The following is a 13,121-nucleotide window of genomic DNA, read 5'->3' on the forward strand; positions in this document are numbered from 1 at the left end:
CACAGGAAATAGCAGAATTTCACTGCCATGTCAATTCACACGGGACTAGTCTAACCTGAGATTGTTTTTTACAATTTTTTTTTTTGGAAGAAGGTAAAAGCTCTGCAATCTTTACTGAGACGTGAATACACAGTTTGTAAAAAGTTACAGCCATGAGGGATTCAGACGGGACTACAATTATAGAGGTTGTCCTGTGATATATGCTTTATTCCACTTCCTTGTGTAAAGCTAATCCAGGCCTAATACTGTAGGGCTTCACTGTGGAATTTCTTTTCATATCCAGTGCATCTGGAAAGTATTCACAGCGCATCACTTTTTCCACATTTTGTTATGTTACAGCCTTATTCCAAAATGGATTAAATTCATTTTTTTCCTCAGAATTCTACACACAACACCCCATAATGACAACGTGAAAAAAGTTTACTTGAGGTTTTTGCAAATTTATTAAAAATAAGAAGCACATGTACATAAGTATTCACAGCCTTTGCTCAATACTTTGTCGATGCACCTTTGGCAGCAGTTCCAGCCTCAAGTCTTTTTGAATATGATGCCACAAGCTTGGCACACCTATCTTGGCCAGTTTCGCCCATTCCTCTTTGCAGCACCTCTCGAGCTCCATCAGGTTGGATGGGAAGCGTCGGTGCACAGCCATTTTAAGATCTCTCCAGAGATGTTCAATCGGATTCAAGTCTGGGCTCTGGCTGGGCCACTCAAGGACATTCACAGAGTTGTCCTGAAGCCACTCCTTTGATATCTTGGCTGTGTGCTTAGGGTCGTTGTCCTGCTGAAAGAGCGCTCTGGAGCAGGTTTTCATCCAGGATGTCTCTGTACATTGCTGCAGTCATCTTTCCCTTTATCCTGACTAGTCTCCCAGTCCCTGCTGCTGAAAAAAATCTCCACAGCATGATGCTGCCACCACCATGCTTCACTGTAGGGATGGTATTGGCCTGGTGATGAGCGGTGCCTGGTTTCCTCCAAACGTGACGCCTGGCATTCACACCAAAGAGTTCAATCTTTGTCTCATCAGACCAGAGAATTTTCTTTCTCATGGTCTGAGAGTCCTTCAGGTGCCTTTTGGCAAACTCCAGGTGGGCTGCCATGTGCCTTTTACTAAGGAGTGGCTTCCGTCTGGCCACTCTACCATACAGGCCTGATTGGTGGATTGCTGCAGAGATGGTTGTCCTTCTGGAAGGTTCTCCTCTCTCCACAGAGGACCTCTGGAGCTCTGACAGAGTGACCATCAGGTTCTTGGTCACCTCCCTGACTAAGGCCCTTCTCCCCCTATCACTCAGTTTAGATGGCTGGCCAGCTCTAGGAAGAGTCCTGGTGGTTTCGAACTTCTTCCACTTACGGATGATGGAGGCCACTGTGCTCATTGGGACCTTCAAAGCAGCAGAAATTTTTCTGTAACCTTCCCCAGATTTGTGCCTCGAGACAATCCTGTCTCGGAGGTCTACAGACAATTCCTTTGACTTCATGCTTGGTTTGTGCTCTGACATGAACTGTCAACTGTGGGACCTTATATAGACAGGTGTGTGCCTTTCCAAATCATGTCCAGTCAACTGAATTTACCACAGGTGGACTCCAGTGAAGCTGTAGAAACATCTCAAGGATGATCAGGGGAAACAGGATGCACCTGAGCTCAATTTGGAGCTTCATGGCAAAGGCTGTGAATACTTATGTACATGTGATTTCTCAGTTTTTTTATTTTTAATAAATTTGCAAAAACCTCAAGTAAACTTTTTTCACGTTGTCATTATGGGGTGTTGTGTGTAGAATTCTGAGGAAAAAAATGAATTTAATCCATTTTGGAATGAGGCTGTAAGATAACAAAATGTGGAAAAAGTGATGCGCTGTGAATACTTTCTGGATGCACTGTACGTGACGAGTACACGTGGGGTTCATACCTTACCTTGTAAAGATTTGTAAAAATATGGCGGTACTTGGTGCGCTAATTAAACCGTTGTATAGTGAAACTTCGGTCAGCGTGACCCAGTTACAGTTGAGTGAAGAGCTGGCCGCATCTGGAGCAAAGGTAAAACTCTGTGCTTCATCTTGATTTGAAGCGTGTCATATTGAGTGTGGATAAATTTTACGTCTTCCTCCCATTTTTTATTACAAAACCTCTAAAATCCCCAGGGAAAGGCCGTTATCACAGAATATTACAAAATTTTACTGCCATGTCAATTTACACAGAACTAGTTTAACCTGGGATTATTTCTATGCAGTCTTTATAAGAAGGTAGAAAGGCTCCATAATCTTTGCTGAGACGTGAACGCGCAGTTTGTAGAAAGTTACAGCCATGGATGATTCAGATGGGACTACAATTACATCTATCTAACAGCTCTACCCACTTCTTGGTGTATAATCTACCCTGTCTAAATAGGGCTTCACTCCATCTTGGTTTGAAGAGGGTCACACAGAGTGTAGACAAGTTCTACATCCGCCTCCATGTTACTCTTTATCTTCATCAATGGGTGATATATTTTTGAGATCTAGAAGTTCTTAGAATTCCATGTGTTTTGATGCTATTCAGTTCTTATTTTTCCTATCGTTTCTCCCCGCTTGTGGTTTTCCAGATCACATCCCTCAACCACAAATACTTCAGAAACCATTTGGAGGATAGCCTGTCATTAGGAAGACCGCTGCTGATAGAAGATGTCGGAGAGGAGCTTGACCCGGCGCTAGACAATGTGCTGGAGAAGAACTTCATCAAAACCGGATCAACATACAAGGTACACCATTGTTTAAAATGCGGGTGGAGGCCATCATTCTGCATCCTGTCTTGTGATGAGTGGTCCGTGCTTTAGAACAGGCTTACAAATAAATAATCGCATCCTGAGAGCGTGCGGGCTCAGAATGGGTGCAGGTGGGCGCACGACGGCGCTGCCACAGAACTGATTGCTGTGCTCTGCTAATCGCTCACTCATGTACAAGTGCTAGTGGATCAATTAGGTGCCTCAATCACACCTCAGAGTGGGCAGAGGGTCTCATTTGTGGTATAGGTGGTATAAAGGATCCTGCACAGCAGAGAGTTGGGATATATAGAGAAACAAGAGACAGAAAGAGAGACTGCGGTTTAACGGGATTGAAAGAATGACGGATTAATGGAGATGGCAGGATCATGAAACACAAGCATGCAGTTCAGCGGAGGAAGGCAACCAAGTAAAGAGCCTCCAGGGGGAGAAACATGGCAGGTGCTCAAAGGGGCCGAAGAGGTTCACTCCGGCTGACTGCAGTGACCCATTGCTAATGTGGACTCCCGCGTAAGACCGAAGAGTGTCAACGAGTGTTGGGAGAAGTGAGGCTCGGCACGGCGCCCTGCTGGGGACCTCAGATGGCAGCAGGGACCGAGCCCGGATTTTGAAGGTGGGCTGTGCCTGTCGGTAGGACGTCTCCTCGTGCTGCTGGATCTGGAGAGGGTAAGCCGGGGAGACGTTGGCTTTTAGAAGGTAGCACCAGGGCTTGTGTGTTTTTAGAAGAACAGTGTCCTGATGTGATTTCGAAACCTCATTTTTTTATGGAATTATTTATTGCATTTTGACCTCCACATTCACTTTATTTGATGACTGGAGCGCTGCATTATTGAACACCTTTGCTCGTAAAGCACTGTCACTTTTTGCACTAACCCCTTGCTTGTAAGTGTGTGTCCTCATCTGCCCGGCTCGTCTTGCTCTATGATTATCGACAGTTCCGGGTTGAAGAGGTTCCTGGACATGACGAGGGGGAGTGGAGCCGACCCGGACCGTCACACGGCTCTTGTGTTTTAAGGACACAGGACTCGAGTGGTGTGCGGCCAGTGGCATCACGACTCTCATGTTCAGAAGCAATGGGAAAGGTCTACCTGGATGACGCTTTTGGTTTTTGTGCAACCACATATCAACTGATAAACAAAACTACACAAAATGGCAATTCCACTATGGATGTGAATAAATAACAAAAAATATTGTAAAATGACCGAAATTTCAAAAACCAGATATCGGGAATGAGTTAAATGACCTCAGAAATGTACAATGAGAAGGAATTCCGTGACAGGATGACAAAAGAACAGCATAAAAGAATAACGACTTCAATAATAGATACTGTTAGAACGGACATTTATGACTATTACATAGTTTTTTAATTGAAAAGATTCCATTTTTACTGTCTAAATTTCATCATGATTGATTTTGGAAAAGTTTAATGTCACTACCATTTTATTTTTATTTGTTTATGTGACTCTGGAGACTCCTGACCTCGCTATCGCGTTTGTGACATAATGTTTGTTACGTTAAAAATTTGTGTTGTGATCGGTTTGCCTCATTTGTCGGTAGATAAATAACATTTCACGTCACGTAGTGTAATTATTTTCTAAGTAGTCACTAGCTGTAGACTTGCATTGGCTTTTTGACTGTCGTTTTTGAGCAAGATTTCACCCACAATTTCTGATTAACATCTTGGCCTTTGATCCTCGATTTCCCAGGGAACTTTCACGGATCTCCCAGCTGTGAGCCTTTTCTTCTTCTTCTTTCGGCGGCTCCCGTTAGGAGTTGCCAGAGCAGATCATCTTTCTCCATCTCTTCCTGTCCTTGTCATCTTGTTCTGTCACACCCATCACCTTCATGTCCACACTCACCACATCCATAAACCTCTTCTTAGGCCTTCCTCTTGCCTGGCAGCTCTATCCTTAGCACCCTTCTCTCATTATACTCAGCATCTCTCCTCTGCACATGTCCAAACCAATGCAATCTCGCCTCTCTGACTTTGTCTCCCACCTGAGCTGACCCTCTAATGTCCCCGTTTCTAATCATGTCCATCCTTGTCACACCCAATGTAATTATGACTTATGCTAGCTGGGATAGGCAATAACAGACCCCACCTAAAACGCGTCCCACCTCCAATGCAATTCCATTCAGGATTAGACAGGTTACAAAATACCTGACTGAATGACTGACTTACTTCTTCTTCTTTCGGCTGCTCCTGTTAGGGGTTGCCACAGCAGATCATCTCCTTCCATATCTTCCTGTCCTCATCATCTTGCTCTGTTACACCCATCACCTTCATGTTCTCTCTCACCACATCCATAAATCTTCTCTTAGGCCTTCCTCTTGCCTGGCAGCTCTATCCTTAACATCCGTTTCCCAATATACCTAGCATCTCTCCTCTGCACATGTCCAAACCAATGCAATGTCGCCTCTCTGACATTGTCTCCCAGCCGTCCAACTTGAGCCGACCCTCTAATGTCCTCATTTCTAATCCTGTCTATCCTCGTCACACTCAATGCAAACCTTAGCATCTTTAACTCTGCCACCTCCAGCTCTGTCCTGCTTTCTGGTCAGTGCCACCATCTCCATAGCTGGTCTCACTAGCGTCCTGTAGACCTTCCCTGTCACTCTTGCTGATACCCGTCTGTCACAAATCACTCCTGACACTCTTCTCCACCCTGCCTGCACTCTCTTTTTCACTCCTCTTCCACAATCCCCGTTACTCTGTACTGTTGATCCCAAGTATTTAAACTCATCCACCTTCACCAACTCTACTCCCTCCATCCTCACCATTCCACTGACCTCCCTCTCATTCACACACATGTATTCTGTCTTGTTCCTACTGACCTTCATTCCTCTCCTCTCCAGAACATATCTCCACCACTCCAGGGTCTCCTCAACCTGCTCCCTACTATCGCTACAGATCACAATGTCATCAGCAAACATCATAGTCCACGGGGACTCCTGTCTAATCTCGTCTGTCAACCTGTCCATCACCATCTCAATTAAGAAAGGGCTCAGAGCCGATCCCTGATGTAATCCCACCTCCACCTTGAATGCATCCGTCACTGCTACCATAGACCTCACCATGGTCACACTTCCCTCATACATATCCTGTACAACTCTTTATGCTTCTGAATTCATTACCATCTCGTGATATTTTCTCACAATAATCTTTAGTTGTTTAACAATGTGTCACTCCTTCCTAAAAAGTCAATCAAATCCGTTACAACTAGAAACAATCCACAAGCACTGGTGAAAAATGGCTCAGCCTAATTATTTGTCATCTCATCACATTTTCTGAAGCCACTTCTCCAATGAGGGTTGTGGTGGCAGCAGGCCAATTCGGGTTAGCCCAGGCTTTCTTGCCCCCAACTACAGATTCCACCATTTCCTGGTGGAATTCTCAGGCATTCCCAAGCCAGCTGAGGGATGTAATCCTTCCGACGTGTCCTGGGCCTATCGCCAAATTGGACGTGCCTGGAGAATAATCCTTAAAAAAAGGCCAATCCATCTCAACTGGAAGAACAACAACTCATCTCTGAGGCTCGTCCGTATCACCGAGCTTCTCGCCCCATCATGGACTGTCAACCCGTCAGCCCTGTGAAGAATCCTCATTTCTGCTGCTTGTACTCATGATCTCATTGTTTCATCCATTACCCATGTCCCATGACTGCAGATGGAGTCAGGGATGTAATTTTGGTTGGTAAACTGAGAGTGTCGTCTTTAGATATGTCTCCCGTTTCACCACCCTGGCCTGCTGCTGCGGCTCCATTCTGTTTGTCGATCTCATGTTCCCTTTTCCTATGGCCCATCAACGAGATCCTGAGATACTTGAACTTGTTCATCAAGGGATGTTGTTCCTCATCAGGACAGAGCAAATTCAATAAAGTCAAAACACATGCTAACACCATTAGGCGGAGTGGTGGCTCCAAGGCTAAAGATCTCTGCTGGTATCTTGGAAGGCTTGCAGTTCAAATCCTGATAGATAGATAGATAGATAGATAGATAGATAGATAGATAGATAGATAGATAGATAGATAGATAGATAGATAGATAGATAGATAGATAGATAGATAGATAGATAGATAGATAGATAGATAGATAGATAGATAGATTATTAATCCCAAGGGGAAATTCACATCTGAAATCCTACTCTGTTGGGCCCTTAACCTGAAAATTGCTCCGGAGGAGCAGTACAGTGGCTGACCCTGTGCTTTGACCGCCCAAAGGTCATGCAAGAAAGACATTTTCTCCATGGGGATTACTGAGGTGTACCAAATACCAAAAAAAAAAAAATACATAAATCCATAAACCCTGACAAACATACAGTGCCATGCAATTTCGGTGCATAACAAGAAAACTGAACAGAAATCTAAACTCCATGCACTTAGGGGACAATAAAACCAGAGCAGACACGATGAGATGTAGCACACCTGAGCATTTTCAATTATTTCCATTCCTTTTAGGTGAAAGTAGGAGACAAGGAAGTGGATGTGATGAATGGCTTCCGTCTCTATGTGACCACAAAGCTGCCCAATCCAGCATATACACCTGAGATCAGCGCCCGCACGGCCATCATCGATTTTACCGTCACCATGAAAGGACTGGAGGATCAGTTATTGGGAAGAGTCATCCTGACTGAAAAGCAGGTGGGTGCTGGTGTGGAATGAGGGCAGAAACAGTAAGCCGTAGTTCTTTACACATAAGAAGGAATAATGTTTGGTCTGAGGAGAATATCATGTTTCTTGTCAAATCTTCAATAAATTTCATGTAATTAATTCAGAGATGGGGTGGCCTGGTGGCGAAGTGGGTAGCACTGCTGCCTCACAGTAAGGTTTGCGTCATGGACCCTCCCTGTGCGGAGTCTGCATGTTCTCCCCATGTCTGTGTGGGTTTCCTCCCACAATCCAAAGACATGCAGGTTTGATGAATTGGTGACACTAAATTGTCCCTAGTGTGTCATTGGGGTGGGTGTGTGTGTGTGCCCTGCGATTGACTGGCGCCTTGGCCAAGGTTTGTTCCTGCCTTATGTGCTGTGCCAGCAGACCCCCCCGTGACCCCGTTCAGCACAAAGTGGGTTAGAAAATGACTGACTGACTAATTCTGGATCTCCCTTCAGCTTTGTTTGGTTTCTGTTAAAATCTTCTTGGTGGGTACAGATTTTGAATTATTATTATTTATTTATTTTTTTTAAATAAAGGTTTTCTAGACCTTCCTCATGATTTTGAAGCCTGGTTAAATCCTAAAGCCTCCCTTCCTTCAGGTGTCAGGCTTACCTTGAGGTACGAGTCCTGTTTTGTGGACCCCTTTTGAAAGATCTCGCCTTTTCGTCATGTGATGGTCCTAGAGATCGATAAAAGTCACCAGCTCACCCAACCTGCTCGACTTTGTGGATATGGAGTAATGAAACAGAGGACACTCACACAGACACAGGGAGAGTCCCAGTTAAGCTAATCGTGATTAGACTGAGGTGATCGTCCATCTCGAAAATTACACTCGGTCATTACAGATTGAATACGCCGCCTACTGAAGACCACCCACTCAACTTTCCATTTGAGTTATTTCCGATTGAAAGACATTACTTGCTTTAAGATGATTTTTTTTTAATGTTTGCACTAGGAACTAGAGAAAGAAAGAACGGACCTAATGGAAGATGTCACAGCAAACAAACGGAAGATGAAGGAGCTGGAGGACAATTTGCTCTACAGGCTAACGAGCACCCAAGGGTCCCTGGTGGATGATGAGAGTCTGATTGTTGTACTCAGCAACACAAAGAGGACAGCCGAGGAGGTCACTCAGAAGCTGCAGATTGCAGCCGAGACTGAAGTGCAGATCAACACAGCCCGAGAAGAATACAGACCTGGTAAGGACGTGAACCTGCGAATCATCGAGTTCCCTAAGCACAGCGACGATTCTAAATGACATCTTTGGGTCAGGAAATTGGATAAGGCGATGGGGCTTCATGGCCAAAAATGAATTTTTATGCCGCATTTTACAATCTGCCACTCAGTGAAGCATCCGGTGGCACGCTGTGTTTTTTTCGTTTAATTCTCTTACATCACAGCAGAAGGTTTTTAATGATTTCTAACACATTCCTGGTAACTTCTGCCAAGTTTATTCTGCCTCACATGTCTCCCTTTTTTAAAAATGGCTCTGCACATTTCTTAATAGAGGATTAAACTGTAAAATAATGTTTCTTTTTGTAAAACACCTTTGTCACTGACGGAAAAGGAAATTCTATATTTGATTAGAACTTGGCTGACAAGACATCCCATCTATGCATTTTTTCCGTTTGCCATGTCTCTGTAATTCCCACAGATGGCGCATCACAGACATTAACACTGCTTTTATGAATTCCATCCCAAATTGCATATAACAGAGACATGTGCATTGCATTTGTTGATCCAACAGATGGCGCATTACAAACATTAGCACTGCTTTTACGAATCTCATCCCAAATAGTAAATAACAGAGACATATACATTGCACTTGTCATTCCTACAGATGGCACATTACAGGTATTAACACTGCTTTTATGAATCCCATCCCAAATGGCATATAACAGAGACATGTGCATTGCATTTGTCATTCCAACAGATGGCACATCACAAACAATAGCACTGCTTTTATGAATCTCATCCCAAATGGTATACACAGTGCATCCTGAAAGTATTCACAGCACATCTCTTTTTCCACATTTTGTTATGTTACTGCCTTATTCCAAAATGGATTAAATTCATTTTTTCCCTCAGAATTCTACACACAACACCCCATAATGACAACGTGAAAAATGTTTACTTGAGATTTTTGAAAATTTATTAAAAATAAAAAAATTGAGAAAGCACATGTACATAAGTATTCACAGCCTTTGCCATGAAGCTCGAAATTGAGCTCAAGTGCATTCTGTTTCCCCTGATCATCCTTGAGATGTTTCTGCAGCTTCATTGGAGTCCACCTGTGATAAATTCAGTTGACTGGACATGATTTGGAAAGGCACACACCTGTCTATATAAGGTCCCACAGTTGACAGTTCATGTCAGAGCACAAACCAAGCATGAAGTCAAAGGAATTGTCTGTAGACCTCTGAGACAGGATTGTCTCGAGGCACAAATCTGGGGAAGGTTACAGAAAAATTTCTGCTGCTTTGAAGGTCCCAATGAGCACAGTGGCCTCCATCATCCATAAGTGGAAGAAGTTCGAAACCACCAGGACTCTTCCTAGAGCTGGCCGGCCATCTAAACTGAGCGATCGGGGGAGAAGGGCCTTAGTCAGGGAGGTGACCAAGGAAAGGAAAGTCCTTCAGGGACTACATGCCCACTAGTAACCAGGAGGTACGGCTCCATGTGGAAATTTCCCTCTCTGACCTCACTTTGTTCAGATGATTAGGATGTTTTTTTTTCTCATAGACATCATCTTTATGTCTTTTTACTTTCCTCCACAGTTGCCACCAGGGGTAGCATTCTGTATTTCCTCATCACAGAAATGAGCATGGTCAATGTCATGTACCAGACCTCACTGCGCCAGTTTCTTGGTCTTTTTGATCTTTCCTTGGCCAGGTAAGCAAAGAAGCCTTTAAACCTGTCGTCACCCACTTTTTTCAAGACTCTTCATTTTTTCCCTCTCTGTTTTTCTCTCTGCCTTCCTCCCTGATTACATTTGATCTCCACTTTTTTACAGGTCTTTCCTCCACTAATCTTTTACTCACTCATCCTTTAGTCTTCTTTAACGGGGTACCTTCTTCAACCATCCTAGCCTTTCACTTTTTATCTCAAGCTGGCACTATTCTATTCATTTTTGTGAATTTCCCCTTGGGATTAATAAAGTATCTATCTATCTATTATATAGTGCTCTATCTATCTATCTATCTATCTATCTGTCTATTATATAGTGCTTTATCTGTCTGTCGGTCTGTCTGTCTGTCTGTCTATCTATCAATCTATCTATCTATCTAGATAGATAAAGCACTATATGATAGATAGATAGACAGACAGACAGACAGATAAAGCACTATATATCTGTCTATTATATAGTGCTTTGTCTGTCTGTCTGTCTATTATATAGTGCTTTATCTGTCTGTCTGTCTATCTATCTATCATATAGTGCTTTATCTATCTATCTATCTATCTATCTATCTATCTATTATATAGTGCTTTATCTATCTTATCTATCTATCTATCTATCTATCTGTCTGTCTGTCTATCTATCTATCATATAGTGCTTTATCTATCTATCTATCTATCTATCTATCTATCTATCTATCTATCTATCTATCTATCTATCTATCTATCTATCTATCTATCTATTATATAGTGCTTTATCTATCTTATCTATTTATCTATCTATCTGTCTGTCTATCCATCTATTATATAGTGCTTTACCTATCTATCTATCTATTATATAGTGCTTTACCTATCTATCTATTATATAGTGCTTTATCTATCTATCTATCTATCTATCTATCTATCTATCTATCTATCTATCTATCTATCTATCTATCTATCTATTATATAGTGCTTTATCTATCTATCTATTATATAGTGCTTTATCTATCTATCTATCTATCTATCTATCTATCTATCTATCTATCTATCTATCTATCTATCTATCTATCTATCTATTATATAGTGCTTTATCTATCTATCTATTATATAGTGCTCTATCTATCTATCTATCTATCTATCTATCTATCTATCTATCTATCTATCTATCTATCTATCTATCTATCTATTATATAGTGCTCTATCTATCTATCTATCTATTATATAGTGCTCTATCTATCTATCTATCTATCTATCTATCTATCTATCTATCTATCTATCTATCTATCTATCTATCTATCTATCTATCTATTATATAGTGCTTTATCTATCTATCTATTATATAGTGCTTTATCTATCTATCTATCTATCTATCTATCTATCTATCTATCTATCTATCTATCTATCTATCTATCTATCTATCTATCTATCTATCTATCTATCTATCTATCTATCTATCTATCTATCTATCTATCTATTCTAACCTTTCCCAACCTCTCACTTTCCTGGATGTTCTTACCTGTACATCTCATTACTGATACACACTTCAGTTGAGTATTGTGGAGTAGTGTGTGTTTAACTTGTGAAATATTTTTCAGAACTGTGAGTTTGAGTTAACCTTTATACACTTCATTACCAAATGGATGTGAACACCCCTCCAATTGATTGATCACGTCATCATCGCGCACATAGCCATGCAAATCTTCATTGACAAACATTTGGTGATACTGAAGAGCTCTGTGAATTTAAACATGGCACTGTCATAGGATGATGCCACCTTTTACCACAAGTCAGTATTTGAAATTTCTGCTCTGCTAGATCTGCCCAGGTCATCTGCCAGTGCTATCATTGTGAAGTGGAAATGTCGAGGAGCAACAAGAGTTCAGCCCACACAAATTCACAGAGTGGGTCCACCGAGTGGTGAAGCACATAGCACATCTGTCACCAGTGGCATCACTCACAACTGCTTCTGGAACCAATAACAGCACAAGAACTTCATGAAATGGGTTTCCATGGCAGAGCAGCCACACACTGGTCATGGTCATCAGTTGAGGGATGGACAGGAGTCAAATGGAAAGGCTGGTCCGCCACCCTGTTTACTTGAAACAAAACAAAAAAAGAAAAACTGAAAATGCTAAGCATGTGTTAACACCATGTTTACAATTGTGAAGGCTTTAGCCGTTGGCTTCATGGCGATAGGCGCTGGAGAGCGGTCTTATCACAGGATCGGAGCTCCATAAGTCGGTGCACTCATCTCCTGAATGAGACGCCACTTCGAAGGAGAGCCTCGCTTTTATAGCTCCCGGATTCAGAGGGGTGTGCTCAGTTGCCCTCAGTGGGCGTCTTCTCGGAGCTGTGAGTGTTAAGAGAAATACAAAAAGTTAGTGATTGCACCCCCTGGTGTCCTGGAATGGTAGTGTTTACCTCAGACAAGCCTGGAAGGTGACCCTCAGACGCACATGCGTGACAACACACACCTAAGATCACTCGACGAAATGCCAAATGTCAGCTGGAGTGGTGTAAAGCACACCACCACTGGGTTCTAGAACAGTGGACACGTGTCCATTGTAGTGATGAATCTCCCTTCATTATGTACCGTTGCCCCGGGAGAACAACTAAACCCCAGGTTGCTGCACAATCAGAAAAGCAGTTTGCTACTGAGAATCTTTCGGGGTAACGTGACCAACGCTCGTCCTTATATTTGACCCCTCACCACATGGCCCCCTGCTCGGCATCAGACAATAAGCATTACCACGATGAAGAAGAGGAAAAAAATACATACACATATATTTACATATAGACAGAAAAAAACAAACAAGTACCTAACATAGAATCA

The 13,121-nt window shown here is 42.5% G+C and overlaps 1 protein-coding gene and 1 long non-coding RNA gene across 4 annotated transcripts in view; one reads left to right on the plus strand and one right to left on the minus strand.

Annotated features, from left to right (window-relative positions):
• Nucleotides 1-13,121, minus strand: part of LOC127530043 (uncharacterized) — a 454,116-nt gene that overhangs the window by 399,651 nt on the left and 41,344 nt on the right. The window lies entirely within an intron of this gene.
• The window catches only part of dnah5 (dynein, axonemal, heavy chain 5), a 437,381-nt gene that overhangs the window by 381,731 nt on the left and 42,529 nt on the right, over nt 1-13,121 (plus strand). For all 3 annotated transcript variants that reach the window (XM_051935611.1, XM_051935612.1, XM_051935613.1), the window contains exons 64-67: nt 2,580-2,735; nt 7,214-7,396; nt 8,367-8,610; nt 10,189-10,303. In XM_051935611.1, coding sequence (XP_051791571.1) covers nt 2,580-2,735; nt 7,214-7,396; nt 8,367-8,610; nt 10,189-10,303 — 698 coding nt within the window. The remainder of the gene's footprint in view (nt 1-2,579; nt 2,736-7,213; nt 7,397-8,366; nt 8,611-10,188; nt 10,304-13,121) is intronic.

The sequence above is a fragment of the Erpetoichthys calabaricus genome, chromosome 13 (assembly GCF_900747795.2).
Source record: "Erpetoichthys calabaricus chromosome 13, fErpCal1.3, whole genome shotgun sequence".
In the NCBI taxonomy this organism is placed as follows: domain Eukaryota; kingdom Metazoa; phylum Chordata; class Cladistia; order Polypteriformes; family Polypteridae; genus Erpetoichthys; species Erpetoichthys calabaricus.